We start from the raw sequence: 14,347 nt of genomic DNA on the forward strand, positions 1-14,347 counted from the left end.
CATCTCGTTATATGCACAGACGCGTAAGCCTCGCGTGTTTTCAAGCAGTTGTATCGTTTCAAACTCGTTTTTCACTAATAAAGTGACAGTACGAGAGAGTTGTTCTTTACTACGCACTAACACATGCGATGTCTCCAAGGAGACCGCGCTTCAACAGTATCACAAACTACATCACTTGACCGCCTGGAGAAAGGCAAAACCTTACCTACCTGTTCACAAAGTCCAGACAATTTAAGGTCTTCACTTCCTGGTTGTGCAGCGTACCCCTTAATCCTTTTCCTACTACTCTCACACCAGCACACACTCACTACACACTCAGGGAGCAACAACGTCGCCGGAATCCAAACTCTACCAGCGGTGAGCAGGACATTGAATAACGTCTTGCTTGGAGCGCGAAAGGGAGGAAAAGGGAGCTAGAGAGAGACGCTAAAGACGTTCCCATACCCAGCGAAGAAAAACGAGAAAGAGAGAAAGGTTTGTGTTCCTCAGATTTTACATTTACAGCAACCCTTATGATTTCATCATTTGACTTCCATAGGTTCAGGCTGCTTGATGATCGGATTAGCTACTGTAGGGAGAGATACACCTTGGGCCCAGTTGATGTGTCGGGCGAGCCTCTCAAGAATTCTCAGGTTCAAAGTATCCCGCTGTGCGTATTCCTCCTGAAGAAAAAGGAAATGGGAGAGCAGAGTCGACGACGGGCTGTTTCGAAGTTCGCTTCTATGACTTTTTCAAGGGAACGCAGTGTCCGTACACCGAAGACGAAAAAAACAAGCCCTTCAAGAAAACAAACGGCGAGAAGCCAAGCCATAATGACACATCGGAACATCAAGTATACGTACATACCCATATATATATATATACATACATAAATGTACATACATACATACGTAACTAAATATACACAAGTATGTGCAGATATACATATATATATATATATATACATATGAATCACATCAACAGTGCGCGCAGCCGTAATAAACACTTCCTTATGACCACCTCTGCTGCTGGTCATCACAGCAAGAAAAAAAACCGACACTTATGAATGTTGAACAGCCATCCACGAAACTCAGTGAGTTTTACTGAAGCAACTATTGACTGAGTGTGTACACCGCATAGCCATAGATCTATATCTTTAGAATGCTACTATACATACTGACGGATTCTTAAAGTACTGACAGAAACTGGAACTGCACGTTTTGTCACAAATATCAGGCGCGCGCATCGATTGCTGCGAAGGGCAAGACCAAGATGCTCGGCACATCTAAAGACATGGACTCCGGCTATACAAGTAGAGTTTGTGGAACTTCACGGGTAGTGAAAATCCTCGTGAGAAACGATTGGGAGACAGGAAACGTCACGATACCTTCAACGGTGGACCAAGAGCTTTCTTTCTGAGATATTCCTGATAGAGGTTCGGCTGCTTGAGTGCTGTTGGGGCCACGGGCTCCGGCATCGCACTTCCTGGGAAGTACACATGAGGAAGATTTACACAAGAGACAGGAGATAATCTTTTCCGTCTCCAAGCAGCGTGTGTAGGAAGAAAGGGGGTCCCAGAATAAGAGACAAAACAGAACGACAACAAAAAGCACGACTCCCTGCCTCAGAACAGTCAAGCTTCCGCGCGTAAATGCAACACAACCGAAACAACATCCTCATATGTTTTTCAGCTAGACAGATACTTCACGAATGAATAAAGGTCTGAGGGTGTTTAGTTCTTTTTCACAGAAAGAAATCGTGGCCAAGCATTTCAGTGGGGGGGGGCTCCTGGTAAAACGGTATGTCCGTGATGTCATACAGGAGAGGCAAGCACGTATCTTCCCGGCTTGGAAACGCGGGCTTGACAACGCGCACAACAAGATGAAAGATATGAAGGAAGAGACAGATAAGAAGTTGAGAGGAAAGCATGGGCATTGCTAGGTGGGAAGAAACAACAGCCCAAAACGCAACTCAAAAAAAGGAAACTGACTCTTCTTGTCATCCCCGTCTACACCTCCTTCAGATCCAAGGAAACACGTGATTCCTTGTAGAGTGAATGTCCTGCAAACCCATCCACGCTCTCTCCATGCATAAGCAGATACATACCTGAGAGCTTCGAGATCCTCACGCATTCTCCACTCATCATAAACCGCCTCTTTACTCTCGTGGGACGTCTGAAGGGAGAAGAATAAAGAAATCAACGGAGAGGCAAGCAAGCTTCAAAACTAACGCTCTTTGTTAACTGCTCGTCTTCTCTCTCTCTTCACAGAAGGTGCCTCCGTCACATCCGTCTCCTTGAGTGTTCTAAGTATCTCCAGATAGTATATACTGTCGCCTTATTAGTAAAACGTCCTAAGCCATTTACGAATGAACAACACAACAGGAAACTACAGCAAGAACACTAAACCATGGTCTCTCTGTGTGTACGAGAGAAATGATGATGATGATGCCCCTTCCCTTTTGAAACGAGGATGCAACCAACTACTATCCAAAAGCAGTTGCGGTGAATTCAGAGAAAAACCCAGTCTTCAGAGATAGTTGAATCAGGGAGGGCATAACAATAGAACACCCAAGAAAGCTCTACGGGGACAAATCAGTGACGGGTACATCTGACCTCCTTATGCTGAGAACAGAGAACAAAGGGGCGATATGCAAGTAAGAATGCGAGCCGTCGGGAGTACAATTATCTTGCAAAGTCTACCCTCACATATTGAGGACGTAAAGGATATTCCCTTACTTGACAACGGGATCAAGAAGTGCTACATTTGTTATATGGATAGGCATTTCTTGCGTGACAATCGAGGGTCCAAAACGGGGATTCCAGAAACTTTTCTTCTGAGGAAAGAAAGATGGAAAGATAGAGAGAAGGAAAGAACGAGCATTGTTCACGCCCCGACACCCGCCAATTTGCTTTTACACAGCCGTGTCCCCCGCTCTGATCTTCACCCTGTATGAACAAGTTCATCTATCTCTATCACTCTAGCTACCTACATCAAGAATATTCCTCTGAATACTCTAGGCGTATGTGTGTTTCTATCTACCTGTTGATGCTGAAGACCGCTCACTTATCAAATGTAGACGATGTCAACTTTCGACCCCTATAGATGTGGTCCTTATCTCCACACAACCCATCCCCGCTTCTTTTCTCTTCTTCCGCTTGAAGGTGAATATACGCCAAAAAGGCAAGAACGCGAGATTCACACTACCACGCGCAGATAAACACGAACATGTATATGCAGATCATTCTACCAGAAAAGAATCAAGGGAAGCGCTTCTGCTGTCGCAAATCGATTTCGTGTCGTTCTGCAACTCTCTTGAACGCAAAAAGAGAAAACAGTCAGTTGGAGAAACGTAAGCCTCACCATGTTGCAACCATCTACAATAACTGTGTTCTTCTTCTTGTTGATTGACAACACGACTCCCTGACGGCCGCTGTCTGGTCCGTGTAGAACCTGGGAAATACAGGAGGAAAAGACAGCTGGGAGCGGCAAATTATCTCATTTTTTGCCGCGTCCTTAGGCGACGGGTTGCAAGCAAGCCTACGATCACTTATCCGCCTTACAAAGCCGGAGAGAAACAAGCTCCAAAAAATGCACGAGGGAGAAAGCTTGGAGAAAGAAAAACCTCCCCTGGTGGTCTTTTTCTTCTTCGCTGACTGGTCTCGAGATACTCGATCTGCGTGCATGATCTCGCTGCGTAGGAAACGAGAGATTCCGTCTCTTCTTTCAGTGATCTACACAGAAAAAGACTGGACTTTCAACCACTCTGGCAACAAGGAAAAAAGTGCTGTCTTACCTTGCGCAGCTTCATCGCGTATCCATCACATGCGCATATAGTACATTATAAGCGGAGACCCGGAGCGGATGCAAATACTATCACATAATCAACGGGACCGTCAGTAGACTCACATATGCAGATTAGAGATGAATATATTCAGACAGATAAAGACAACATGATTCGCTTCAGGGAATACATGGGAGCGTCGGAGCGCGTACGGACGCACTTCGTTCTTACTACTCGGGAAGGTAGAAAAGAACTCCAACTTGTTGAAAAAACATGCACACAAATTTCCACTCATTATCAAGAAAGACACGTATATCTTTCACCAAGAGAAACGAAGGACTTTGCTCGCTTCGCGGCAGCGACATCAGAGGCAAATCGAAAAAAGTAGACGGGAAGATAATTAGGTGGAGTCAATGCTGCGAAGAACAAAGACCGTGGTGTCGTGCACACCATGAGAAGGAGACGAACAAGAAAGCGGAGGGAAAGACAAACTAGAGACATCCAACACAGAAGACCACCTCTTTTCATAAGACAACGCAAACCGGAAACAAAACGTACCTCAACAAGGTCTCCCACTTCCATATTAAGATAGTATGACAAATCAATCGGAGCTGGCTGAAGCTGCGTAACAACCATCTCCCACACCACACATGATGCACCTGCATGAGAAAAACCCGGTCTGCCTGCACATATGTATATCCGAGCATTCTCTCACCTCACAAAACAACAGTCCGTACGGCTACGCAGTCCGGTTCATCTCTGCCAGTTATGTGTTGTACATAACAGTTCCGTATCGCATGCGCTGCACATACACCCCATATCACGTGCGCTGCAGCTGCACCCCCTATTGCATGCGGTGTACGTATGACCTGTAACACACGCTGTGTACACACACCCTAATCACACGCGGTGTCCATACACCTCATGACACATGCGTTGAAATGAACGCCATGACACATGCGATGTACATACACCCCATAGCAAATGCGGTGTGCATATACCCCGTATCGGATGTGGTGCACGTAAACCTCGGTCGCTTGCGGTCTACGTACACCCCACATCGCAGGCGGTGTGCATACACCCCAGAGGACAGATACCCTGTATTCATGGGGTGTACATACACCCTGCGTACGTAGATCTCTAGCGTATGCTATTCATGTACACCCCTTGCCACCTGCGCTACGCGTACGGTCCAAGTGGCACGCGATGTAGGCTCACGCGCCACCGCAGCAAGCACTCGGAGAAAAGTTTCCCAAACCAGCCTGTAAGAAGATAAAAATGTCCTTAACCCAGGCAACAGAACCCGGTTAGCAAGGAGAGCCTTGGTAAAGTATCGCTACGGAGAACGAGACCGGATATGTGTCTTGTCTGGCCTTCACACGATAGCGTCGTCCGCACTAAAGCAAATAAGACTCGAGGCAAGAGAAATCCGCTGCTGTGCGAGCAAAGCTGCTTACCAGGGAGACAGAAGACAGATAGCTGCACTGTACGAAGGCACGCCGGCAAACTGCACGTGCGACACAGATCTCAGTATACACTAGAGCTCTGCGCAGTCCAGCTACGTGTTTCTTACATCCGTATACGTGGGACTGCGTGTATGAAAGGACAGCCAGACGTGTCTACACGTTCGGTCACAAAGGCTGAAACCTGTGTTTGTGTATGTAGAGACGTTGAAGTGGGCGCCTTAGGGTGTCTGGTTTTAACGTCAAAATGGAAGAAAGAAGAGAAAAATAGCATGTAGTCAGAGACGCCAAAGGACAGAACGGCGTACGAGAAGACAGAGCTCCGTGTCTTGTGTCCTTTGGAAATCTTCCTGAGGGAGTGCCTCAGACTGTTTCACCTCAAGATGTACGTACACCTGAGAAACGAGCAGAATCAGCGCAGTCTTACTTTTTCTCGCAGAGGAAACGGTATGGAGGGCTCTTTCGTGAATTCAAGGAAAGTTGGATGCCAGGGGAGCGGTGTCTTGCGTTTTTGCAACGCCATCACCTTCTTATAGACTTTGACATACCTCGACATCTTGGAGAGAAGACGGAGCGGGAAAGAAAACGGGCTAAGGAAACACACAAAGCGGGGAAGAGGGAGCGGCAAAGAAAGCAAACGGCCGAAGCCGAGAGCGACAAGGAGAGGAGAGAGATAAGGAGTGCCAGAGAAAGGAAAGAGCAAGGAATAGTCTGTAATTCACATTTTCACGTGGCGGGAGCTGCAGACACCCCTCCGCCGAGGGGAAACCAAGAAAGCACGAGCCGTGTCTTGGCAGGAGGCAAGGCAAGACACACGCATGCCAGGAGACGCCTCACAGGTATTCTGAAAGTAAAGGTTTTCCTTTACAAAAGAAAAGAAGATCCAACAACGTTACTTCCCTGCTTGAATCCCTCTCGGGAAAGAGAAAGAATGGTAGAAACGGGAAGAGAAGAAGCAGCGTTGTTGAGTACACGCCCTTTGATCAGCCACGGTGATTGATAGCGAAGGACTTCTGACACTGTAGGGTCGGAGAAGAAAACGCCTAGAATGAGCGAAGAGTAGAAGCAGGAATGGCTGACAGACTTAGGAAGGACGCATCTGAGCCCCGCATGCGCATGCATGGGAATTTGTGCGCTCGTTTAATTCCCTTCTTCTTTCGGATCTTCTTCGTGTCCTTACTGGCATCTCATATTTCTTCCGTTTTCCCCAGTATCTCACTCATGTCAACAGTCTCTCCGTCTTGTCACTGCCTTGGCGCCACATTTTGACGTTTTCCTTACTTTTCCTTTTGCCTTGCCGCCTTTGAAAACTGAGGGTGACGTCCCGTCGTAGTAGCTACGGTCAGAAGCAGCACTTCTCTTGGCTTTGGCTCACGAGGCTGCCTAGCTCGGTACCGAGGAAGTTTTTTCCGAGGTTTGCATTTGTTTTCCTCAAGTTTTCTTCCTATCTACAGACTATCGCGGCGGTAGCTGGTCTATTGAACGCCATATACTGTTGTCGACTTTTCTGCGTCCTTCCTGGGCCCACCGTCACTGTCCTCTAGCTAGCAGGGAGGATTAATTCCTTTCTGTGAACGGCACGGCGCACAGAAAGAAGGAGGAAGCACTGCCAATGATCAATGGCGACCCGGGCGGGCAATGACTGACGCCAGCAACACGTCTTTCTGACCTTCTGGCTCTTGTTTTTGTACTTTCGTTTTCTCTCTGCTTCCTCCTCCTTCCCAGGAAACAAGCGATTCCTTTCTCTTCGCTCGATTCTCTTTTTACGGCTCGCTTTTCGCGCTGTGATTCACTTTCTCGGTTGGAGAAGGTGACAGGAAAACCAGGAAGGTACCTTTCATTAGTGGAGTGGTAAAAGGTTTAGGCACGCTGTCGAGTAAGAAGTCTCTTTTGTTTTCAGTTCCTCACGTCGACTCTCGGGTTTAACGTCTATCATCTTTTCAGGCCGTTCCGGACTACCCGCCTCCCCTATTCTCTTCAGAGGAGAAAAAAAGACGACCCAAGCCTTTTCTTTTCAGCTGACATTCTCCGTCTCGTGCCTTCCCTCCTTCCTCCTCGCTTTCATCGTTAAACGATGTCGTCAGCACCAGCAAATGGCAACAGCAGCATTGGACATCAAAAAAAGCCACGAGGAGTAGAGGAGAAGGCAATGGTGGAAACGGGGTCTAGTGGTGTATGTGTTATCTTTGATCTCGATGGCACACTGACGAAAGCGAGACAGGTAGATCTGATATCCAAGTGCCCAGTTCTCATTCGTTTGATTATTCGCTCTTCCTCTCTTCTGCTGCTGCTGCTACTTTGACTCTATGCTTCCTCAGCTTCACTGAGCCCGTATCGTGTGTCGACCGGACTGTGTCATGCTATTCTCGATTAACTTGTACCTAGTTGTGTATCCGAAGAGAGAGAGGATACATGTAAACAGCGTCTGTGTTATTTACATATCTATTCTCCCTCACTTATGGCTGCCTCTATCTGATCAGATGTTCTATACGTGTTTCCTGTGTACTGAAGGTCTGCTTTTCACTGAGGCAAAGCCGAAGAAGATGTGTGTCCATACTCTTGTATAGAAACCGGTCGTCACCTTTCTGAGTTCGGTCAAGCCACATGGAGAGGCACCTACACACGTGTCAGCTCCACTCTTCTTTTTCAAGGCCGCGATCACGATTTCTCCGTGAAAGGTACAGATCGTGTCAACGCCGCATATTTATAGATGTATATAGGTATGTATATATCTATAATCATACATAGGTATGTATATAGCTGTCTATAGTCATAAACTTAGCTCCGGCGTACATCATTATCGCGCAGATAGATCTAATATGGCCATTTCTTTGCCTTCCAGCTCCTGCCCTTCCCCATGGGCATACTCTGCTGTAGAAGTGAGTGGAAAGAGACTGTTCTAAGGTCGGTTTCTGCTCTCCAACCCCCAGACATACTCATATGTATGCATATGTGCGAAGATAAGAGCAGCTCTACGTAGGCATATACGAAGCACGAGACGTACTTAGCAGATATGAACCGCGACTGCTGCCACAGGATTTTTCACTCATTCATTGTCGCTATAGACGACGTACTGAGTTCTCACCTCTGTAGAGCGATTACTACCTCAATCCGTCTTCCTTTATGACTCTCTTTCTCCCTTTTGTGTTGCTTTTTTCTTCTTTCGACCCCGGCTGAACGAACAGCCTGCTTCTGTAGAAACTTTAGATCTCATTAAAGAGTTAAGGGAGAAGAAGAAAATCGCGGTGGCGATTGTCAGTGGCTCCGATGAGTCCAAAATCATCGAGCAGCTGCGTTTCAAATCGAGTCAAGGTCAGTCGATCCTTGAAGAGCTTCACGCATTTCAATGCTTGCGTCTACACATGTGTATGTATAGAGTGGTGAACCCTTGGCAATTTATATGGATCTATTACAGGGGCAGTGTATCCCTTTATCTATTCACATAAAGTTCATGTAAACGTATATATATGTATAAAGACTTTAAGGGTCTATATCGGTTTCTAACGACGTTTAGTCTCCTCATATAGTATGCGTTTTAAAAGACGTGCTAGGGAAGAATACCTACAGTATATATATGTTCATATGTTTCTCATCGTCATGACTGTTCTTCTGGACATCTATTGTAAGCTGCACGACACGCAGAGTAAAGGAAGCGTGTACTGATATAAGCCTTTTTCGCCTCTTCCTTTATAAGCACATGTATACGGTGGAGCCACGATCACATTCCTCCGTGCATCGGGGGCGCGCATGCCTACTCGTCTGCATACATGGATAAATGAATTAACATATATATATATATATATATACATGTATACTGCGGAAGGTCTGTTACTCTGGAAATGTAAAGTAGCCTGTGGAGCTTCACCTCTCTTCTGCTTGTAGTGGATGTTCAAGGAGGTAGGCGCGTAGACTATGTACCTATTCCTTACGTGTCGATTTGTGGTCGGCCGTCCGTGCTGCTGGTTTCTTCCAGACTTCAGGGCTTTCGATTTCGTCTTCTGTGAAAACGGATGCGTTGCGTATGAAGAAGGAAGACTCGTAGAAAAATTAGTAAGATGCAGTGGTGTACGTATTCACATATATATATGTGCGTTACATGCATTCACATCGGTGAATCCATGCATATAGACACGTGGTACAGACATCTGCTGTGCAACTGCGTCCGTATATAGGTGTGTGTTCGCGTGTATTTGAGGAGACATACAAGCAAGTTCTGCGTTGTTCATGTGTGACCTAGGAGAAGGTGCGACAGGCTAACTCTCAGGTCTCAATACAGTAGTCCTGGCCATAGATAGGCAGATAGAAGTACCCGTTTCAGTAAGATCTGCGGGATGAGAGTCTATTTGTGTGTGGCATCCCCCGACGTAGAGACGAAAGGACTTTTAGGCACAGGTCCTCTCCTGTACAGTCATCGTGTCGCAGCCACATGGACCTTCATCGTGCGCATGGAGGGCTCGTATGCTCTCATGTTCCTGAATCACCCGAGGCAATGTCTTTCTTTAAAAGTAGATACACCTGGTCACTTTCCTGGCTGTTGTTCACTAGCTGAGGGTCGCTATAGTAGTATGACGGATCCCACTCAACTGAGACAAAGCGTTGCAGGCTTGCCTTAGGGGCTCTTACACAGTGTCTAGAATGTGTGTACACACGCCAAGTCAGACAGCCACATGGCGATGATCTTCTTTCTCCCCCTCCACTTGGCTATGTATACTCGTCCGGCCGAATACAGGGGAGTTCAATGGAAAGTTGGTCGGTGATGATAATGAGCGAGCGGCGTCACGAATAGGACCGGAGAAGGCAGGTGTCTTTCTTCTTTGTGGTTTGGCTCCGGTGTTCGACTCAGAGTATCGCAGCAGAGATAGGGGAAGAGAGGCTGAAAGAGGTTATCAATTTTTGTCTTCGGTACATTGCTGATCTCGACATCCCTATCAAAAGGTTCGTGTCCATCCCTTCCCTGTCTACCTCGACAGTTCTGTAGTCTTGGTCCGTTGAGAACGAGGGAACTGCACAAGAATCCGGAGTTCGTCACGCATGCCCTTTTCACCTCTGTTGCGGACTTCCAAGAATCACGTGCTATGTTCACCTTCCCCGTGCTACCCTTTTATACGGAAAACATTGCTATGCATAAATTTGCCGTTTGCATTCTTCTTACTCCCTACTTTTCTCCGTAGCTTTGCGTTCCCCTTGTCCGCTCTAGGGTGGGGGGGACCTACAGCTTGCTGTCCTGTCGGCCTGCCTGCTCGCATGCCTAAGTTTATCTCTTCTGTAGCTCTTTTCAATACCCATCTTCACACATGTAAGCAGATCTCAGTATATATATGTATGTGTCTATTTGCGAACGTAGGTAGTACGCGTGCTGTCGTCACTACGCGTCTGCCTGCATCGGAAGACGTTCTTGTTTTCAAGCCATGGGTCTCTATGGTGTGGTGGTGTGTACGCAAGTTTAGAATGCCATTAGAGATCTGTGCATACGTCCATCTCCGCGATCCTCTTCCTTTTCGTCTTCTTTGGCAGAGCATGTGCGGGCGTCATACTCACGTCAAGAAGTCGACCCCGTGTCATTTCTAAAGGATCTCATGTTTTGGTTGTTTCCTTTATCTTCTTGCGCCTGTCAGAGGGACATTTGTGGAGTACCGGAATGGACTCTTGAATATCTCCCCTATAGGACGTGACTGCACTTTATCGGAACGGCTAGCGTTCTTTGAGCTTGATAAGCGGTACGGGTATCGTAAGAAGATGAAGAGCGTTCTCGAAGAAAACTTCTCCAAGTATAGTCTGTGCTTTAGTATAGGAGGGCAAATATCCATTGATTGTTATCCTGAGGTAGGTTCGAACAAGGAAATGAACACTTGCTACTTGCTTTTGTACTGGATGTCGCTAGGTCCTACGTTTTGTAGTATGTCTCTCTCGATGCTTACAGGTGCCTATTTCCCTCAAGCATATATATCTATATATATATATTAGAAAAGCACTCTCCCTGTGTCGTACACAGATCCGTAGAGGGTTCTGTCATTCAAAGCTTGTACAGTTCAGCTTACGAATATAGGTATTTCTCTGCACAGAACCTCTTCAACTTTCTCTCTTTACAATACTTTATTCCTCCCGTTCTTTCTTTCAGTCGGCCTGTAGACCATAGAAGGTATGTGTATTGTCTTGTGGCAGGCACGCGTCTATATCTTCACTACTTTCACATTGATGTGTGGTATCTATCCTAGTCTCGAAAGGAACGCATACGGTATAGACGTTCATATATACATATCTACGTATATGCTTCTATCTTCACGTCGATTCGGGTGGCACGTACAACTGTCGTTGTGTGGGAAGCTTTCGATGATTTTGTCAACGATCTGTTGCAAGAGTATCTCTTTCTGGTTTAGTTGCCTTCTGCGGTAGATTGGTACTTTGGCCACATGAGTGTAAGCAGCCTCGGCTAGGCGACCATCTCTCGTATGTCAGTGCAGGTCATTACATCCATACCTTTCTCTTTTTGTTTCGTGCTCCCTGCACATCAGTCTGCAGACACGTGAGCGAATTCAGAGGTGGCGGTGTGTGCATGTGTCTCTTCCTGTGTATGACTTCGTGTCTGCCAATGAAGAGTAGTCTCTTATATCTTCTTTGTCTAGTTGCTGCGACGGTCGCCTCTTTCTTCATCATATCTCGAAGTGCAGCTTCCCCCGATGCGCGCCGTCCTTCGCATGGGAAGTGATTCGCTAAACAGACTTTCTATGGTGTTGGTCTTCAGCCGTCTTGTCTGCGCTTTATACTTTGTGAAGAAACATGTAACTGTGTGCATGCAGACTGAGGTTGAGATTTTTTTCATTTCACAGCGTGGGGGGTATTCCGTTTTTCTAGTTCGAAGAGCAAGGAGCCCTCTCAGTCATCTGAAGCAAACTGTAAACACCTGTCTTCTCGGTTCTGTTGCAGGGATGGGATAAGCGCATGTGTCTGCGCCACTTAGAGAGTCGATTTGAAAAGCTGTATTTCTTTGGAGATCAGACTCATCAGGTAGATTTCCCTTCGTCGTCTCTGCGGGGGGGTATTTGGGGTATTCCCTTCTTTTCCTTTTTCTCAAGCATGAGTGTCTCGTCGCCTCTCTGTGTCTCTTGATATATACACCTACTTCCCGCGAGCATAGAAAACAGTTAGGTTTCCACGTGCATAAGGTGGAGACAGCATTGAGTCAAATTTCTTTTGTGCTCTCCTATCATAATCACCATCTTCTTCCGATGTCCCTTCTCTGCTTGTTGTCCATCAAATGATTAACCAAAGGAGGCGACGAAACTCAAGCAGTCATTTCCATGAATGTGAGCTTAGCTATTTGCATACTTGCGTAGCCGCAGGAGTGTGTGTGTGTCAATGAGTGAAGTAGAACAGAGAGTGCGGGGAGAAGACTGGAAAGTTCTGTCTCTCTTTCCCCCAGCTAGACAGAAGTAGCATCTGCGGCTAGTTCCCTGGCACTCCCCCACTGTGTATGCGTGCATCCGCACACACGTTTTCAGGGCATTCAGTATCCACACGATACTTGTCAGATGCTGCATTAGAGCAACGCTGTAGAGATGACTTACCTTTTCACTTCTGTAATATTGGTTCTAATAGAACAAAGAGACAGAAACAGAATTTTGTGTCCCCCTGGTTACACTGACCCTACTTCCTCTTTCGCCGCTGGCCTCCCCTTCGCGTCACCCGTACCCGCCGCTACATGTGGCTGTTTCTGCAATTTTTTGTAGGGAGGGAATGACTACGAGATTTTCAGTGACCCTCGGACAGACGGCAGGTCTGTGAAGAATCCCGAGGAGACTTTTCAGATTCTCAGGCAACTCTTTTTTTCATCCTGAAAAAAAAACAGGGTTACAGGTACACATACGTGTAGATACACGTTCGCAGACGTATTCATACCTGCCCGTAAATCTCTCTTGCATGCATCAACTGACAGTGAAGTTGTGAACCGATCCCGAGGTAGGACCAAGTGTACACAGGCGGGTGCACTCCAGGTATGGGCTTTTGTGTACGGAAGCATATACTCCAGTCCTGACTTGATAATGAAACAGTATGCCTCTTCACTGACTGCATTCCCATTGTCTTCGACGGGCCTTTCCACTCAGCCAACTCTTATAGCAGGCTTCAGAAGTAGTGTTCCCTCGAATTAACGCAGTATCTTACTTCCTAGTACCTTTAGGTTCTATATTTGTTGTTCAAAGTATAATCTCCGAGTTCCGTAGTGGTATGGGCTGGACAATGTATCCGCCTCTAGCTCCGATCGGCTGCGACAGACCTCCTGGCTCGACAATGAGACAATAAGACCTTGTCGAGTCCTCGCAGGGAGATTCATCGACGTCCAAGGGACGGGTCCCTGTATTTTTCCAAAGGGTGCTCCGAAAGACACAATGATTTTTTCTTCCGGTAGCTTAGAAACTCTCGTCAGGACTGCCGTCCCCGTGAAGGACTTAGGACCGCAAAACTATTGCCCGATGACGCCTTCTTTAGAAAAATTTGAGTTTTTGTCTTTCTTAAGACACGGATCTGGTTTCTTTCGTACGTTTGATACATCTCTCTTTTCTCTCGAGTCTCCCGGAGAATGAAGGGACTTCTGTCCTGTCTTTACTGGCTGGCGGGTGGTCGGTGGCAAAGTCTGTTTTTTTTCTAGCGACCGACACTCCGCTACCAGGAGGTAGCCTGATGCGCGCGGGGACGTTCCTCAGCCAGAGCCAGTCTTCGGTGCACTGGTCTGTGAGACGCCTGTAGATTTTTTCTCGCAGCGGTAGGGGTAGCCCTCGTACTGCTGCGTTCTCTTGTTCAGGCCTGTCTTCTCCCTCTCTCTAGTAGGCGAACCGAGAGCTATGTGCGGCGCGGACTGCGGAAAGCTGTGTTGGAGAAGCTGGCCCTGCGGCAGTAACCGCTGTCCTTGGGTATACAATGCTGACTCGTCATACTCTCGACAAGACTATGCGTATCCTTTTCTCAAACGTCTGTAGCGTCTCTCGGTAGCCGTCTCGTATAGTCGGTGACGCTCCTATCCCTCACGGGCGCATGAAAAGGGCCTCCTGGGGCTGTTAAGGGAGCTGCCCAGACAGGGATAGAGCGGAATGAGTGATGAAAATAAATAGCGACCCGGGGTCGATAAC

At 47.1% G+C, this 14,347-nt stretch overlaps 2 protein-coding genes across 2 annotated transcripts; one reads left to right on the plus strand and one right to left on the minus strand.

Annotated features, from left to right (window-relative positions):
* Positions 1-121: 121 nt before the first annotated feature.
* Positions 122-6,241, minus strand: CSUI_003494 (50s ribosomal protein l24). Its single transcript, XM_068063692.1, has 7 exons — positions 5,653-6,241; positions 4,321-4,383; positions 3,342-3,431; positions 2,717-2,814; positions 2,086-2,153; positions 1,367-1,464; positions 122-662 (listed from the first exon to the last, which is right to left on the minus strand). The coding sequence occupies exons 1-7, from the start codon at positions 5,779-5,781 to the stop codon at positions 522-524; spliced, it is 687 nt and encodes a 228-aa protein (XP_067924336.1). The 5' UTR covers positions 5,782-6,241; the 3' UTR covers positions 122-521.
* A 188-nt stretch (positions 6,242-6,429) lies between these two features.
* Positions 6,430-14,146, plus strand: CSUI_003495 (phosphomannomutase). The gene is made up of 9 exons (XM_068063693.1): positions 6,430-7,055; positions 7,170-7,446; positions 8,411-8,537; positions 9,199-9,275; positions 10,069-10,160; positions 10,841-11,048; positions 12,150-12,230; positions 12,953-13,079; positions 14,023-14,146. The coding sequence occupies exons 2-8, from the start codon at positions 7,300-7,302 to the stop codon at positions 13,058-13,060; spliced, it is 840 nt and encodes a 279-aa protein (XP_067924337.1). The 5' UTR covers positions 6,430-7,055; positions 7,170-7,299; the 3' UTR covers positions 13,061-13,079; positions 14,023-14,146.
* Positions 14,147-14,347: the final 201 nt, after the last annotated feature.

Source organism: Cystoisospora suis (genome assembly GCF_002600585.1).
Source record: "Cystoisospora suis strain Wien I chromosome Unknown contig_1562, whole genome shotgun sequence".
NCBI classification, from domain to species: domain Eukaryota; phylum Apicomplexa; class Conoidasida; order Eucoccidiorida; family Sarcocystidae; genus Cystoisospora; species Cystoisospora suis.

Coding starts and splice junctions, on each gene's coding strand:
- CSUI_003494 (XM_068063692.1), bottom strand. CDS start 5,781: ATGTCGAGGTATGTCAAAGTCTATAAGAAGGTGATGGCGTTGCAAAAA. Junction 3,432..4,320: donor AAGTGGGAGACCTTGTTGAG/GTACGTTTTGTT, acceptor TGTATTTCCCAG/GTTCTACACGGACCAGACAG. Junction 663..1,366: donor CTCTTGGTCCACCGTTGAAG/GTATCGTGACGT, acceptor CTTTTTCTTCAG/GAGGAATACGCACAGCGGGA.
- CSUI_003495 (XM_068063693.1), top strand. CDS start 7,300: ATGTCGTCAGCACCAGCAAATGGCAACAGCAGCATTGGACATCAAAAA. Junction 7,447..8,410: donor CACTGACGAAAGCGAGACAG/GTAGATCTGATA, acceptor CTGAACGAACAG/CCTGCTTCTGTAGAAACTTT. Junction 10,161..10,840: donor CTCGACATCCCTATCAAAAG/GTTCGTGTCCAT, acceptor TGCGCCTGTCAG/AGGGACATTTGTGGAGTACC.